The sequence below is a fragment of the Melanotaenia boesemani genome, chromosome 19, assembly GCF_017639745.1.
Source record: "Melanotaenia boesemani isolate fMelBoe1 chromosome 19, fMelBoe1.pri, whole genome shotgun sequence".
NCBI classification, from domain to species: domain Eukaryota; kingdom Metazoa; phylum Chordata; class Actinopteri; order Atheriniformes; family Melanotaeniidae; genus Melanotaenia; species Melanotaenia boesemani.
In genome coordinates this window covers 29,704,736-29,722,395 of record NC_055700.1, presented here as the reverse complement: position 1 = coordinate 29,722,395, position 17,660 = coordinate 29,704,736, and the positions used below count along the sequence as shown (strand labels likewise).

The 17,660-nt window shown below is 43.3% G+C and overlaps 1 protein-coding gene across 1 annotated transcript; it reads right to left on the bottom strand.

The window, feature by feature from the left end:
- Positions 1-1,955: 1,955 nt before the first annotated feature.
- reep5 (receptor accessory protein 5) lies at positions 1,956-12,801 on the bottom strand. Its single transcript, XM_041970763.1, has 5 exons — positions 12,597-12,801; positions 12,424-12,517; positions 6,890-7,028; positions 4,916-5,084; positions 1,956-2,224 (listed from the first exon to the last, which is right to left on the bottom strand). Exons 1-5 carry the CDS (start codon positions 12,712-12,714, stop codon positions 2,175-2,177), a joined length of 570 nt encoding a protein of 189 aa, XP_041826697.1. The 5' UTR covers positions 12,715-12,801; the 3' UTR covers positions 1,956-2,174.
- Positions 12,802-17,660: the final 4,859 nt, after the last annotated feature.

Genomic DNA, 17,660 nt, shown 5'->3' with positions numbered 1-17,660 from the left:
GTGTAAATATGAGCATTTTTTGCTCAATAGCTCCCAAGTCATGTGACCTATTGACCCCAAAGCAGTCCAGAATTATAGTGCTGTCAAGGATAGTCATCATATATCAATTAATATCTGCTTTAAGGCCTCAGTATATGTTTATTAGCACAGACAGACAGACAGACAGACAGACAGACAGATAGATAGATAGATAGATAGATAGATAGATAGATAGATAGATAAAACTGTTTTCAACTCCATACATTCTAAGGTATTTATTTAGTGTAAATGTTAGCAGTATACCCCGATAGTTTACAGTTAACGTGAATCAGTTTCTTAAAACATCACTTGATAATACACATTTAAATTCGTGCTTTTATTTTGTGAACCGGAAATAATTTCCTTGCAGCAGTACGCTTGCATTTACCGTAAACTGACGGTAGGTGCGCACTGAAAATGTAGGAGCGGCTGGCTTGACCGCAGTCGTCTGCCCCACCCTCCTTCCCTCTCTTAAGCCTGGATACAGACCTGACCAGCAGCAGAGTGCGCGCTCCAATGCGCCCTCATTAGCGCGCACCTCGTGCAGAAAGTGCAACAGGAGGCACGTTTATTTGATCAATGTGTCTTGGGTTGGCAGTTTTATTTCATCAATAAAACAAACTATTTAATCACATACCTGCTGCAATCAGCTCTCACCTGGTCTTCCAGTCATCTGCTCCTCCCAGCTGCAGGTGAGCTGCACCTGTTGCTAAATATTGGTCAGACGTCTCTCCTGTGCCTCCCCCCATCGGTCTCATTTACAGGTTTCATTATAAGCTATTTGTTTTGGAACTTGGTCTTGTATTTTGACATCTCCTTTAAACCTCTGGTGTTCTGGTGGTTTTTACTCTTTCGTGTTGAAGTCCTCATGGTGACATTTAGATTTCTTTGCAGCTCAGCAATATTTTTATTTGTCTCGTCCACTAAAATCTGAAACTTTATCAGGTCAAATTTTATTTTTCCTTTGTGACCTTCTTGTTCTGCTTCTAAACTCTCCACGGTGAAACCACAACACACGCTATTTCCTTAGTTAAATAACATACTTAGTGGATTCTCCATCGTCAATATAAGATCTTGGAGAAAAATTGATGCAACACTGGATGGAAATAAATGTTGTGACGTTGCAGAAGCTTCTAGAAACAATGACACAGAGAAGCTGCTGGAACCAAAGCTGAAGGAGGTCCAACCAGATATTAGACTGCCTTTTTTTGGGGGGGGCAGGCAGTGTATGAGTTGACTAAAAAGCATGTTTTGTATTAACATGGTGGTTCTGCAATATTTTAAAAAGTTTTGAAGTGTACATTGTGACAGGCCGATATGGAAGTACGGACACACCTACGACCAACCCAGCTGTAGGAATTTACAGTAATGCCATCACCACTGAAGCTTAAACTGAGGGAATATAGAAGTTTCATCCTACCACCAACCTGTCCATTAAAGTGGGATCCTGCCCCACTTAGATGTTTTTATAGAGCTTCTTTATCCAGTACAGTTCCACACATCAGTGATGGGAGGCCTGGCTCTTTTCAAAGATCTGTTTCCGTGGCCTGGTGCTCTCAGCAGAGCCAGCTGTTCTGTCTACCAAATACTTTTTCATTTAGAAAAGATCAGCACCTCTTCTCAGGGATCCAGTCTCGTCTCTGAGATCTCCCCTAACAATGGTTAATCTGGCAGCGTCTTCATCCCGTCTCTTCTCTGAGATCTCTCCAGCCAGTAAAGTCAGTCTGATGTTGACTCTTGTCTTATCTCTTTTTCGACACCTTGCACTCATTGCAAGGACCACGCACTCCTCTGGATACTCTGGATATTCTCGAGTCAGATGTGAGTCCATCTGTCCAACTTGGTTGAAATTGGCTCATGCAAAAGGACAAAGATACCAAACACAGCAGTGTGTAGTTTATCTGAGACTGGGCTGAAAGGACTGAAATCCAACAAGCTGAGACTGTTAGATTTTATTTGGTTGACGGTACAGGCTGCATGTCTGAGAGCACTTAAAGGATGAAGCAAACATGTGAAGGGATTTTAACTGTGATGTAACATGAAATACAGCTGGCATGAAGCTGAAGGTTTCACACTAAACCTGATTACTGAAAAACAAACATTCAAGGCCTCATTTCTTCTGCATCCGGAGTTGACTCTGAGGTTACGCCTCCTTCTCAGGAGCTCTTCTTCTCCTCAAACATGATGTTTGCGGTGACTTTCTTGGCTGTGGAAACATAAAAAATGTTTAATTTCTGCAGAGTAAACCTCTAAGTTTTCCTTATAAGTCTGAACACCACCTCACCCTGATCAGATGAAGGGAATTCAAGGTAAATAGAAATATTTCCTCAAACAGGTTCATAAAAACAACTGTTGATAAACAGAGAAAGACCTGAACATAGAAATATTTAATATACAGAAAAAGTAAAGCTAAATAATTCTGAATTATGGTTTAATGATAAAAATGAATTGTTTGTGACTAAAATGTTGATATTTTGTGCAGTTGGTAGTATTGTGCCGCTCCCACCACAAGGTGGCAGTAATTCCCCGAGCTCAAACAACAGAAGATAAGCTGGAAGCTGGAAATGAAGCTTTGTAGATACAGCACAACCCTCCTCCTAATACTGAAGTAGTATTCTTTTTATTTGTTTATTGCTGAATGACGTTCTGACAGGAGGAACGACAGAAAAGAGAGAAGAATGAAACACTAAGAGAGAAATGAACAACTGTACAATTAAAACCAAAACAGAAAAAACAAACAGCTGCTACACATGTAAAGAAACCTAACGGTGTCCTACAGCCTCTGTAGGACTACAAAGCAGACAATCATCAGGAGCACCTACAGGAGCAAGTATATGAAAACATAACTGTAGCTGTTAGTGATTCAACATGAAGGTGTGTGTGTCATTTTAATAAGAATATCTCCAGCGTTTTCACTGAAACATACATCGCTTTTACCGGCATGGATCTTTTTAGTAGAAGTTTCCTGTTTCAATCCATCGCTCTTTATTTATAGCACGCTTCATTAGGGCTGTCAAACCAACACGTTAACGCACATCTGTGGAATTAACGGCTTAATTGTCATAATGCATTAAGGCATAAACAACAATTAAAAATCCAAGTCTGACAATACCTCACAAGCTGATTTTAGGCATCAGTGTTGGGGTAGCTACTCTAAAAAAGTAATTAGTTACTAGTTACTCGTTACTTCTGTAAATTGTTATGAAATTATTTTACTAGTTACTGCATTTGAAAAGTAACGTCACTACTTATTACTTTACTATTTAATTCACCGTGTAGACATGGACAAACATCATAGCCGAATCATCGCTGCTTGTCTGCATAGTGTTTACTGTATATTGCAAACAAAATTACTTTAAAACCACAAGAACAACATCTGGCGGGACGGCTGCTTGTTTAGGCGGGTCGGTTGCTTGTTTAGGCGGGACGGCTGCTTGTTTAGGCGGGTCGGCTGCTTGTTTAGGAGGGACGGCTGCTTGTTTAGGCGGGTCGGCTGCTTGTTTAGGCGGGACGGCTGCTTGTTTAGGTGGGTCGGCTGCTTGTTTAGGAGGGACGGCTGCTTGTTTAGGCGGGGTCGGCTGCTTGTTTAGGCGGGTCGGTTGCTTGTTTAGGCGGGATGGCTGCTTGTTTAGGCGGGGTCGGCTGCTTGTTTAGGCGGGTCGGTTGCTTGTTTAGGCGGGACGGCTGCTTGTTTAGGCGGGACGGCTGCTTGTTTAGGCGGGACGGCTGCTTGTTTAGGCGGGTAGGCTGCTTGTTTAGGCGGGACGGCTGCTTGTTTAGGCGGGTAGGCTGCTTGTTTAGGCGGGACGGCTGCTTGTTTAGGCGGGTCGGCTGCTTGTTTAGGCGGAACAGCTGCTTGTTTAGGCGGGACGGCTGATGGCCTCAGTCTCCAGCTGCATTTTTCTTTTTACTTGGCTGGCACACAATCAGCTACATCACGCAAATCGATCTCTATGGCAACGTGCCCAGGCAAGCACACACACAGGCAGCAGCATGTGCGTAACACTTAATACAGAACTTTACACACAGGCAAACACGGCTCGAGTAACGCAGAAAAACACGTTACTGTAGTCCAGTAAAGTAATTTTGTTACCAATATTTTAAGTGTAATGCAATACTTTACTTCGTTAGCCAAAAAAGTAATATCGTTACTGTAACGCGTCACTCCAACACTGTCGGGCATGAAGGGGCTCTATCACTGTGACACCAAACCGCTGCATGCAAACCACCCAAAAACTAGAAGAAGTTGGTGAAGCCACAATGAGCTGACTGTGACCAGAGCAGGATGGAAGAATCCAGAAAACCTGTCAGTTCTTCAGACGGGAAGTTTAAGAATTAGAAAAAACAAAGACAGAATGATAAATAAAAATGCTGGAAGGAGTTTTAGTTTCACTGGAGCTTCTCTATCCAAACGTCAAGCATGTATTTGTTGGGGCTGCAGTTACAGGTTTAACACCTAGCTTAAAGCTAGGTATTTACTTTTTGAAATGTGATTAATTGTAATTAATTCACAGCTGCTATTGTTCAGATTTAAACTTCTAAAGGTTTGACACCCCAAATTTTCCTACACTGAGCAGCTCAAAGCGGTGTACAACAAAAATGAACTAATTGATGATGCATCCTGATCTCTTTCTGAATACCAATGTTAAACCTGAAAATGTGGAGTGTAAAGGCCTCTAGACTCGTTGCGGTGTTCTAGTGTCAGGTACAGTGGTGGCCCAGCCACAGCAAACTTTCTTGTTAAGTATGAAATAAACGAGCCTTGGGATCTGCCCTAAACCCACCATATCGCAGACAAAGCTGAGCTAAAACAAACAAACCTCGAGAACAAAGTTCTCTGTTCTGGCTTAAATGTGGACGTTTGATGCTGCAGGACTCTGTGACCTTCTGAGCGTACCTTCATCTTTCATTTTGTCAGCAGCTTCAGATGCTTTGTCCTTCAGGTTCTTCATCGCATCATCGATCTTAGATTCATTCTTGAGGAAAAACGGTCGGATGATGCGGTTGTAAATCTGGACCGATCCGTTGGAGGGAGTTGGGGCCATGCACCACACCAGGAAGGCACACTGCAAACCAAGACAGACGCTGTTTCACCAACCAGGAGACGAGCAGCTGAACCAGGCTGCAGAACCTCCATGTCTGCTGGGGGACCCAAGAAGACATTGGACCAGCCTAAAACCTGACTCACAGTCAATAGTGTGGTTAAATCCTGTTTGTATGAGTGGAGACGGCTCTTAAAAATCAAATCGCTCCTGTCTAGACGCCACAGAGAAAAATGACCCAGGACTTATCCGGGTCCCACGCCTACAGCTGCAGCATTTTAAACTGGTACAAGCAAACGAGAGCTCAGAACTCTGGTTTTAGCCTCCCTTCACTGGCTTCCTGTTCATTTATAAACACATTTTAAGATTCTTTCATTAGTTTTTTGAGCCTCTTAATGGTTTTTCTCCTTTTTATCTGTCTAAACAACTTCACCCTGACATGCCGTCCTGTATCAGAGGCAGAGCTTTTCCACCTGTAGCTCCCAAAATGTGGAATAAGATGCTGCTGCAGGCCAGACATTATAAATCTCTTTTATTCCTATCTGTTTCTATGATGAAGCGCCTCCTCTCCTGTTTAATTCCTGATTGTTTTTAATCAATGATCTTTTTATTTAATTTTCAAATCAAAGAACTGACAATATCAGGAGTTCCATTGTACGTTACACAGAGTATAGAGTGAGAAAAGGTACTGAGTACAAACTCTATACAGCATATTTAAACAATGGAAACTAGCAACCTGGCTGAAGAATTAACAAGCTCTAGAATTGAATCCCAGGTGTCGTCTGACAAGTGCTGATTCAGGTCTTCATCCCAAGATGTCCTGATCCTTGTTGTGGAAGCACGGTTTAGCTCTGGTTAAAGTTTCGAGGTCAGACTTTTCCACAGGGCTGCAAGCCAGGAATGTAGTCTAATACGGAGCTCTGAGGAGCCGCTGGGAAACCTGGTAACTGGCTTTGGAGAAAATGCCGAACTTGTAAGTATCTGAAAACGTGTGTTCCTGGAAATCCAAAACTGTTTGTAAGCTGATCAAAGGAAGCAAAGTTACTATTAATAAACAAATCTCTAAATGATTTTATACCCATAGCCTGCCAGTCCTTAAAGGCCCGATCTGAAGATGGAGGGAAGATATAGACGGATACAATAGAGGTGAGAAGGGAAAAACTACCACGTCTAAAACATTTTCTGAACTTGGTCCGCACTCTGAGGGATTGTCGTACCCTTGGGTTAGTTACTGAGTGGGGTATAGAGAGAGGGTACGAGGCGCCTAGCAAGGCTGCCAGAGGGGTGTGTTGAGATGAACGGGCCTCCATCGTCAACCAGGATGAAGGGCTGGTCTACCATTAGTCCAGTGCAACAAAGGCCTGATGTTAGCTGCCCAATAGTAAAGGTAGTCCTGGTCCACCATTAGGCTTAGACTTCTGTAAGTGTATTCTAGAAACCCGGGGACGTCTACCCTTCCATATATAGGAACTAATTGTGGAGTCTAGAGCAACAAAGAAGGGGGATGAAAACTGGAACTGACTGGAAAAGCAGTTTAGGGAGAATGTTTCCAGAGTTAACCCGTCCAGCTAAAGTGATGGATAGAGGCGATCATTTTGATAGGCTCTGCCTGATCTGATTTAGAAGTGACAGGAAGTTTTCTTTAAACAGTAATTTATGCTTCCTTGTTACAGTAAGTCTCAGGTAAATAAAGCTTTCTCTCGCAAGTTTGAAAGGGAAAAGAAAAAAATCTAAGTGAAGGGCTTTATCATTTAAAGGAAATAGTTCACTAATTCCTGGTTGTTTTAAAAGAATGAATCCAGGGAGGAAACCGAGGGAGGTGGGATTACCTTTCCGATGTAGTAGAATGGGAACCAGGAGAGGAAGATGTCTGCGAAGAACTCAGCCACGCTGAAGACCCCGTACACCACCCAGTAGGTCAGCCACTTGGTATCGTCATCTTTGGTGGCGCTTTCAATGGCCTTAATCCTGCGCAGAGAAACAGAAGCAGTCCGGTCCAAGCGGCTTCAAAAGGCTCATAGTTTTATGGAGAAACTGGCTGGTTAGCAGCAACATGCTGACTGCTGGTGTTTTTCTAAACAAGACAGTGATGTAATCCTGGATTTTCACATAAACGGTGCCCTCTGGCAGGCGCTACTGGGCACTGAAAGCAAGGACCAACAGACTACGTGACAGCTTCTATCCAAGAGCTGTACTGACCAAGAAATAAACCCGGACAACAAACCTACTTTTCTCTGCACTTTACACTCCACTCACTTTGTTTTTTATCTGTGCAATATTACCCACCGACCGCCTTCCTTTATATTTTTACTTTTATCTTATAGACTAATAATCTCTGACTTTCATTCTGCTGGATCTCATTAGGTTTTTGTAGGGCAGCATGTCCACCTGCAGAGGCTGAGAACACCTCAAGGTTTCCCATGAAGGACCAAAACATTTTGCATAAAAAACTGCTTTAAACAACCAAGACATCAGTGCTGCAGCGGGAAGGATTACTCGGCTCTGTGACTGGAAACATGTTGGTTCTGTTCTAAGATGTTTCTGCTGAGTGATGGGAATTCTGTCTGTTTTCAGAGATCTGTGTCATCAGCTGATGCCATAGTTTTTTATAAGGGTGTCTTCATAATGCAGCATATACACTGGAATCTTCCAGATCCCTTGTTTGATGATTGTTTAGTCTGAATTAGACTCATCTAAGTTTAAACTGATCAGAAAGTTGTTGTCGTGTTATTTAGAGGCCAAACTGAGCAGATATGTCCAATCCCAAAGCCACAAATGTTGGAAAACCAGAATCTCATCAGGTCATAGTTTATTCCCAGTAGAAAATCCACAACATGTCAGAGGATGGAACTGAGACATTTTACCATGTGATGGAAAATATGAGCTGATAGTGAATCTTTTTCTTTAACTTGTTCTGTCCAGCATGGTGGTGGCAGAATGATGGTCTGGCTGCTGTGCTCTGCCAGACATATTTGCTTTGCTCAGGGGAGGCTCCTCTTGGTAATCTCATTTTTATTTATTTATCTTAATCTTATTTATTTTGAATTATGGAATTTACATAATCTTGCCGGACCTGACTGGAGGGAAAGTAAAAGGGAAAGTAGAAAGAAGAGGAGACAAAAATCCAGCAGATAAAAGCAACGAGCTTCGATCCAACCTAACAGCAGACAAGCAGCTGCTACACCTGTACAGAAACACTATAGAGAATTTCCTACAGCTTTTACAGGTAAACTAAGCAGACAATCATCAGGAGTTCCTAAAAAATAACCAAGACAACAACAACATGTGTCACAACAACAACCAAAGAACCAGAAACACACACACCTGAACCAAAGCATCTCTTAGTGTATAAACCCACTGGACACCTCAGTGCTGAGTCGGCATGCAGAGGATGAGGAAAGAGGAGTGTGATCCTGCAGATGTGACCACACCTCTACAGAGGCTAGAGGCAGACTAGGGCGGCCCAGAGACCCGGGCGAGCAGCAGATATTTGACAACTAATCAGGTTAACTGGCAACAGGTCAGTAACATGACTGGGTATAAAGGGGCATTTTAAAGAGGCAGAGTCTCTCAGATGGAAAGATGGACAGAGCTTCACCAATCTGAGACAAACTGGATCTAAAACTGTGGAACAATTTCATAAAAATGTTCCTCATACTTTAAAGATCCTCCATCTACAGTGTAGAATATCATCAGAAGAGTCAGAGAAACAGAAGGAATCTCTGTATGCATGGGACAAGGCTGGATGCTGGTGATTAAAAGCAGACATGATTCTCTACTGGAAACCACTGCATGGACTCAGGAAGACTTCCAGAAACCACTGTCTGTGAACACAGTTCACCCTGAAACCCACAAATGCAGGTTAAAGCTCCATCATGCAGAAAAGAAGCCAGACGTGAAGAGGATCCAGAACCAGCTTCTTCCGTCTTCTCTGGACCAAAGCTCACTTAAAATGGTCTGAGGCAAAGTGGAAACCTGGATGAAGATGTGAACTAGTTTGTGGAAAGCATGGACGGCGTGTCCTGCAGACTAAAGAGGAGAGGGAGCATCCAGCTTGTTATCAGTGGACAGGTGAAAAGCTGCATCTCTGATGGGATGGGGCTGCATTAGTGCCTATGGCGTGGGCAGCTTCCACATCTGTGAAGCTCCATCAATGCTGAAAAGTACATGGAGGTTTTAGAGCAACATCTGCTCCATCCAGACAACGTCTCTTTCAGGGAAGACCTTGCAGATTTCAGCAAGACGATGCTGAACCACATCCTGCATCCATCACAGCAGCATGGCTTCACAGGAGAAGAGTCCGGCTGCTGAACTGGCCTGCCTGCAGTCCAGACCTTTCACCAGTACACAACATCTGGAGCTTCATGGAAGCAGAAATCCAGCAACCAAGGTCCAGGACTGTAGAGCAGCTAGAATCCTGCATCAGACCAGAACGGGATAACATTCCTCTCCTAAAACTCCAGCAACTGGTCTCCTCACTTCCCAGACATGTTAGAAGAAGAGATGCTACACCATGCTGAACACCACCCTGGAACTACTTTTTACACCATGCTGAACACCACCCTGGAACTACTTTTTACACCATGCTGAACACCACCCTGGAACTACTTTTTACACCGTGCTGAACATCACCCTGGAACTACTTTTTACACCATGCTGAACATCACCCTGGAACTACTTTTTACACCATGCTGAACACCACCCTGGAACTACTTTTTACACCATGCTGAACACCACCCTGGAACTACTTTTTACACCATGCTGAACATCACCCTGGAACTACTTTTTACACCATGCTGAACACCACCCTGGAACTACTTTTTACACCATGCTGAACACCACCCTGGAACTACTTTTTACACCGTGCCGAACATCACCCTGGAACTACTTTTTACACCATGCTGAACACCACCTTGGAACTACTTTTTACACCTTGCTGAACATCACCCTGGAACTACTTTTTACACCATGCTGAACCCCACCCTGGAACTACTTTTTACACCATGCTGAACACCACCCTGGAACTACTTTTTACAACGTGCCGAACATCACCCTGGAACTACTTTTTACACCATGCTGAACACCACCCTGGAACTACTTTTTACACCTTGCTGAACATCACCCTGGAACTACTTTTTACACCATGCTGAACACCACCTTGGAACTACTTTTTACACCTTGCTGAACACCACCCTGGAACTACTTTTTACACCGTGTTGAACATCACCCTGGAACTACTTTTTACACCGTGTTGAACATCACCCTGGAACTACTTTTTACACCATGCCGAACATCACCCTGGAACTACTTTTTACACCATGCCGAACATCACCCTGGAACTACTTTTTACACCATGCTGAACATCACCCTGGAACTACTTTTTACACCATGCTGAACATCACCCTGGAACTACTTTTTACACCGTGCTGACATCACCCTGGAACTACTTTTTACACCGTGCTGAACATCACCCTGGAACTACTTTTTACACCATGCTGAACATCACCCTGGAACTACTTTTTACACCATGCTGAACACCACCCTGGGACTACTTTTTACACCATGCTGAACATCACCCTGGAACTACTTTTTACACCATGCTGAACATCACCCTGGAACTACTTTTTACACCATGCTGAACATCACCCTGGAACTACTTTTTACACCATGCTGAACACCACCCTGGAACTACTTTTTACACCATGCCGAACATCACCCTGGAACTACTTTTTACACCATGCTGAACATCACCCTGGAACTACTTTTTACACCATGCTGAACATCACCCTGGAACTACTTTTTACACCATGCTGAACACCACCCTGGAACTACTTTTTACACCGTGCTGAACATCACCTTGGAACTACTTTTTACACCATGCTGAACACCACCCTGGAACTACTTTTCACACCGTGCTGAACATCACCTTGGAACTACTTTTTACACCGTGCCGAACATCACCCTGGAACTACTTCTTACACCGTGCCGAACACCACCCTGGAACTACTTTTCACACCGTGCCGAACATCACCCTGGAACTACTTTTTACAGAAGTGTTGCTGCATCAGATTCACTATCAGCTCATATTTTCCATGACACGGTAAAATGTCTTCAGACTCAACCCTAGCGTTAGTGGCTCTTGTAGAAAATATTTCAAAAGCAATAGAAAACAAACAATATGCTCTGGGGGTATTTCTAGATTTAACCGAAGCTTTTGATACCGTGAATCATGAACCATTTTAATAAAACTGTACAGATATGGTTTTAGAGGTGTAGAACTTTCTTGGATCAGGAGCTATTTGGAGAATAGATCCCAGTATGTCCACGTTAACGGTACTGGTTCCCAGCTGCTGACAGTGACCTGCGGTCTCCTACAGGGGGCAGCGTCGGGTCCTTTGTTGTTTATTTTGTATATAAATGACCTGATTAGTTTAAAAAAGGTTCCATCTAAACCGATCTGTATGGTTAAAAAAGAGCCATCATAGAGAGCACACAAACCAGCTTTTTATTCACCTGAACGCTTTGAAACTGAAGGACTTGGTCGACTCTAAAACGTCTCAATTTATGTGTAACGTAAAGAAAAATAAATTACCAGCTCAGATTCAGGGATTGTTTTGTGTTCATGATGGGTGAAATGTGAGAACAAAGGAAAGCAGCTTGTATTTCTGTTGCTGGCGTTCGTGTCTGAAGGAACTAAACATTCATTTAGTTTAAAGAATGTTTAAGAAAACTGTGTTGATATGGGGGACTGATGGTAGTTAAAAATGAAACGATAATGTTTATTGTTGCATCCTGTAGAATGTCATTTTCAGTTTGTATTGTGATATATGTTGAACAAGTAGTAAAAGTATTACAAGAGATGTGATCTATAGCATTGGCAACTCTCTTAGGTTAATGTGTTCTTCTCCACACTCCTTTTCACACATTTATGTGAAGTTTTTGTTGATTTATTATTATTATTTCCTATGTTTAGGACGTCTGAATAAAGTGTTTTTCATCACTATCATGTCTCAGTTTTATCATCTGACATGTTTCTCTTCTGCTGGGGATAAAATTTGAGTTGCTGAGGCTTAGAAATGATTTAACTGTGTTTTATTTACACATCGTCCCAACTTAAGCTGTGATGGTCATTAAAAAACCGGAAGCCACTTCCAACAGGTCTGAACCGAAAAAAGAAAAGTGATTTCTTTTATGAAAAATCAGATTTTATAGATCTAATCGGTATTTTGTGCTTAGTTAATTCAATATTTGGCTAAAACTAACAGAGTTAGTTTAGTTTATGGCTTCAATTACATGTGTGCGTGTGCGTGTGTAGGGAGGGGTTGCTGGAAAGAGGCCCTCCCTTTATAAACAACACACTCACGATATGTACGCAGGATACAGAAATCCGATCAGGTTACACAGCAGGGAGGCTCCGTATCCCACCACCAGGTAAACGGCGATGATCAGGATCACACCTGGAACACATCAGCGTCACAAAGCTGGAGCATGTGCTCATCATTCGCCGCGTTTCCTCCGTCCTCTGTGGAAACTCACCGGAAGCGATGATGGTCCGGTTGACTCCGGTTTTAGCCTCCACTTTGGCCAGAACGTCCGTCAGCAGGTTCTTCTCTTTGAGGAACTTCTCGAACCGGTCTCTGAGAGCCTGCATCATGGCTGCACTTCCTTTTCCAACGATGCGGATGAATTACGCAAGCCGCTGAATCTACCACACCCCTGCAGCTAACGGGAACGCGCCCGCTGTGCGTCCACTGGCACGAGCTGAACGTACGTGAAGCGGGGACCACACCCCCGCACACTCTGTGAAAGTAGTCTCAGTCGTTTGTCACGATGACGTCACGGCAGCGTCAGAAATACACCGGGATCTGGCGCATGCTGCTTTGTACACTAAAGACTGAGGAGTAAAAACAAGATATGTTTCATCCCTCGGTGAGACTATATCTGCCTTGACTGGTTCTGCTGAAGCCAAACTGGGAGCTGGTTCCACAGAGAGGGTCTGATAGCGGAAGGTTCTGCCTCCTGTTCTACTTTTAGAACCTCAAGGAGCCACCAGTAAACCTGCAGTCTGAGGGTGAAAAATCTGGACCTCTGATCCAATGTTGGTTACTAAGAGCGTTATATGTGAGGAAAAAAAGATCTCTGGCTATCAGAACCCTCGCTGCAGCATTTTGGATCAGATGGAGACTTTTCAGAACATCTCTGGGACAGAACAGTAATCAGGAATTATTAGTCCAATCTGGAAGTAACAAATCCATGAACTAGTTTTCCAGCATCACTCTGAGATAGGATGTCCCTAATTTCAGTAATATTACGTAGGTGGAAGAAGGAGGTCCTAGAAACCTGTTGTGAATCAAAGGACAGATCCTGGTCCAGAATACCTCCAAGGTTCCTTACTGTAGTACTGGAAGCTAAAGTAAAACCATCTAGAGTAATTCCAGAGTCTTCCTGAGGTTTTCAGGTCCAAAGACCACCACCTCAGTTTGTCTGAATTTAGAAGGAGAAAATTCTGAGTCATGCAGGTCATTATGTCTTTAAGACGTCTTTAACAAACTGATGGTTTCATCAGGCTTCATGAAGAGGTAAATTTGAGTATCATCCGCATAGCAATGAAAGTTTATACCATGCTGTCTAACGACAGCACCTCAGGGAAGCATGTATAACATGAAGAGTACTGGTCCAACTACAGAACGCTGAGGAACTCCATGACTTCCTCTGGTGTGTGAGGAAAACTCATCGTTTACATTAACAAACTGAAATCTATCAGATAAAAATGACTTAAACCAGCCTGATGCAGTTCCTTTCATCCCAATAACATGTTCAAGCCTCTGTGGCAGAATGTTGTCGTCCATGGTGTCGAATGAGACCTAGCAAGACGAGTCCAGACAGGAGTCCTTTATCTGAGACCACGAGGGGATCATTGGTAACTTTCACCAGGTCTGAAAATACATAATGTTTAAAAGCCACTCGTAACACTTTCATGTCCCCATGGATATCAAAATCAAACCTAAACCTTCGGTGTTTTCATAAAAACGTTATTTTCATGCTTTTATTTTGGTTTTGATTATAAAACTAGTTACTATTGTTTAAAAGTTTAAGATTTTGTCATGAACAACTGAAAACAGCAAAAAAAAAATCCAAATAATTTGGTTTTAGCTCATTTCCTCGCTTTTCCCCAATGTTCTTGCTTCTGAACCTGTCTCTTGCGTCTCCACGTGTCTTTCCCTCTGCAGAGCATCGTCTCCGTCCCTTCTTTCACATCATGGTATGATCCTCATCTTGCACGTGATTGGCTGCATGTGTGCTCACTGAAGGAAAGCTGGACAAAGAGAGAGAATAGTGCGTTTTAACTGCTTTTTTAATTTAAGAGACTAATATATCGTAGTTTGATGATAGTTTGAGTGCTGAAGTGCCCTTGGCAAGGCACTGAATCCCACTTTGCCTCTGACGTACATCCATCTGTGTCAGATGCGAGAAAATTGCTGTGTGATGGTGAATGGGACATGTTGTGTAAAAGCTGAAAGAATGGTCAATAAAGTCAAAAGAGGCTTCTATAAAGAGTTAATTATTCCAGAAATCCACCATGATAATAAACCATAACGTCACAGAGGATCTGCTGTTTGTGTTCTTTAGATGTTCTTCACAGTTTTAGCCTCCAGCAGGACAGAAAACAAGCAGTCTCTGTCGCTGCACTGAAAGAAAAATGTCTGAAACGTCAAATTTTAACGTTACTTATTTTTCACAAAAGTGACATCAGTTCTGTTGAAACTGTGACTCAGAACCAGAGATTTCTCTGCTCCATCCTTACAGGATGATCTCTGGTCAACACTCGGCCTTCCTCCCTCTGTAAGGGTTAACTCAGGAGGAGCCGGACTTCAGCCGGACTTCAGCCACACACAGCGGTGGAGGTTTTACCAGGGTTTTATTGAGCACAGGGAAGGTGAGGAAGCCACTCTGTGGTGGACGATGATGGCAGGGTCCTGAAAGCACTGTGGAGCACAGAGTCCAGAAAGGCTGAGGTAATAAGCAGAGTAGTTTCCAAATCCAACACAAAGAACACTGAACAGGGCCAGGCAGAGATCGATGGTCAGTCCAAACAGGGGTCGTTATCCAGGTAGGCAGAGAGCAGGAAAATCCGATGAGGAATCAGCAGGTGGTCCAGGAAACGTAGCAGGGTCAAACAGGACTCCAAAGACAAGAAGCTGGCTATCAAACAATGATTAGTGCTGACCATCTGGCAGGGAAGCAGAGACTGAGGGGAGGTTAAATAGAGTGACGAACAGGTGAGGAGAGGGAACGCTCATGAGGCCCAGGTGGATCAGATGAACCTGTTTGCATGAGCTGCAGGCAGATCGGCCCTCATGACACCCTCAGATTAGAGCTTTTAGTGTCAGACTGGCGCCATCATCTGAGCTTCAGCAGGTTGCTTTGCCATGCATCTGATAGATGCAGACAATCGTGTGGGAATCGAACTTCATTCTCCTGCATGGCAGACGGATGCTCTACCAACTGAGATATCCAGCCGTACGTTCCGATGCCTCTGGCGTGTCTTCTGACACTGTGAAGACAGCATCTCCACCTGCTGCCACTATTCTGCCTCTCTGACACCAGAAAGCAGGCGCACGTGAGGGAACGCCTTCCCACGCCCACATGGTGGCTATAAATGGCCTGTAATACATATTCATCACATCATTTCCATGATGGCTCAGGAGGGAAAAACAGGGAAGAAGTGGAATTTTTTGGGGTGTGAGACGGAGATCCTGATGGAGCACAATGGAAAACGTAAGAATGTTTAATTGGTGGGCACGGCGTGGACATTAAAGTTGATTGGGATTTATGATGGAAACAGGCGTGGGACATGCATGCGCAGGCTTTTATAAATCTTAAAGTAGAAATGTGCCGCATTTACTTTTGCGCTGCAGACGCTGCCTGTAGTTTGCTTTGCTACACAGTTTGATAAAAAAAAAAACCTGGACTCTAAATAAAAACTAGTCCATGCAGCAGAGAACAGGTGGGTCAGTGTAAAGACCTCAGAGCTGGACTGATGTGGTCCACTTTCTTGGTCTTAGTGAGGACTGGAGCAGCAGAGTTCTGGATCAGCTGCAGGTGTCTGACTGATGTTTTAGGTAGAACCTGTAAAAACACTGTTACAATAATCAAGCCGACTAAAGATGGAAGCTGGACTAGTTTTTCCAGGTCCTGCTGAGACATCACATCTTTTACCCTTGATATGTTCTTAAGCTGATAGTAGGCTGATTTTGTGGTTCCCTTAATATGTTTTTTAAAGTTAGGTCTGAGTCCATCAGTACACCCACAACACCATAGAAATGAAACTTTGATGTACAGGACATCAAACTATAAAAACTAAACTTTGATATTCTGTGTATCAAAGTTTCATTTCTATAGTGTCGTCCCATGAAAAAATATAATGAAATATTAGCAAAAATGTGAAGGGTGTACTGTATATACACACACACACACTTCTACATATCCCTGTGATATTGCTGATTTTGATTGTTTTATGCTGTTTTGTTGTGAAGCACGTTGTAAAATTTCTGTGGAAAAATGCTAAAGTAAAATATTATTTCTAGAACTTCTAAACAATGACTGTTTGGTAAGATGCTGTAAGCCTGGTGGTTCACAGGAGGTCAAACTGAATTTCACACAAAGCATCATGGGACAGGATGATGATTTGCCTCCTTGGAAAACTCCTCACAAGACTGCATGACTGAGATCTACAGAGAAATCCACGCTGAGCTTTTCAGGGAATTTGACTCCTCACTAAACAAAAGATAAAAACAAACAAACAAACAAAAAACAATCGGATTTAAATGTACTACCACATTTCCAAAGAAAAGTTGGCATTCCACATAAAATATAAATGAAACAGAATGCAGTCATTTCCAAATCTCATCCAGCCACATCTTATCCCCAGTAGGAGATAAACAACACATCAGATGTTGAACTGAGACATTTTACCATTTCATGGAAAATGGTGAAATGGAGCTGCACGGTGGTCTGGGGGTCAGCATCGCCGCCTCACAGCGAGGTCGCTGGTTCGAGCCTCAGCTGAGGATCCACACCACAGCGGCCCTTCCTGTGTGCAGTTTGCATGTTCTCCTCGTGTTTGTGAGTTCTCTCCAGGTCCTCCCACCATCCAAAGACACAAGGTTAGGTTAATGGGTCACTCTAAACCCTCCCTAGGAAAGAATGTGACTGAGCGGTTGTTTGTCTGTCTGTGTCGGCCCAGCGATGGACTGGTGTCCTGTCCAAGTCCTGTACCTGCTAATTGCTGGGATAGGCTCCAGCTTCCCTGCAACCCTGAATTGGACTAAGTGGTACAGAAAATCGATGTTGTGTTGAGGATAGTGGTTGAGTTACTTATTAATATCATCTCCCTTTTTCCTGGAAATCCTGTTTTTCCCGAGTGTGGCTCGGAGGATTGATATGGAATGTGTCTTTATTCATGTCTGCAAACAGCTTTGATATCTAACGTGGTGTGAAAGGTAATAGTGGATTGTGCAGAAATGTCTCACATTTCACATCATTTCCTTGATTTTATTCTGGACCGTTGGTGTCGCCGTTTCCTGTTTCTCTACATTT

What these genes read in the sequence shown, in the direction of transcription:
- reep5 (XM_041970763.1), bottom strand. Translation starts at nt 12,714, where the DNA reads ATGATGCAGGCTCTCAGAGACCGGTTCGAGAAGTTCCTCAAAGAGAAG. An exon ending in CCGGACCATCATCGCTTCCG is followed by an intron (nt 12,518 to 12,596) that starts GTGAGTTTCCAC and finishes GATGTGTTCCAG; the next exon opens with GTGTGATCCTGATCATCGCC. An exon ending in CTGTATCCTGCGTACATATC is followed by an intron (nt 7,029 to 12,423) that starts GTGAGTGTGTTG and finishes TTCTCTGCGCAG; the next exon opens with GATTAAGGCCATTGAAAGCG.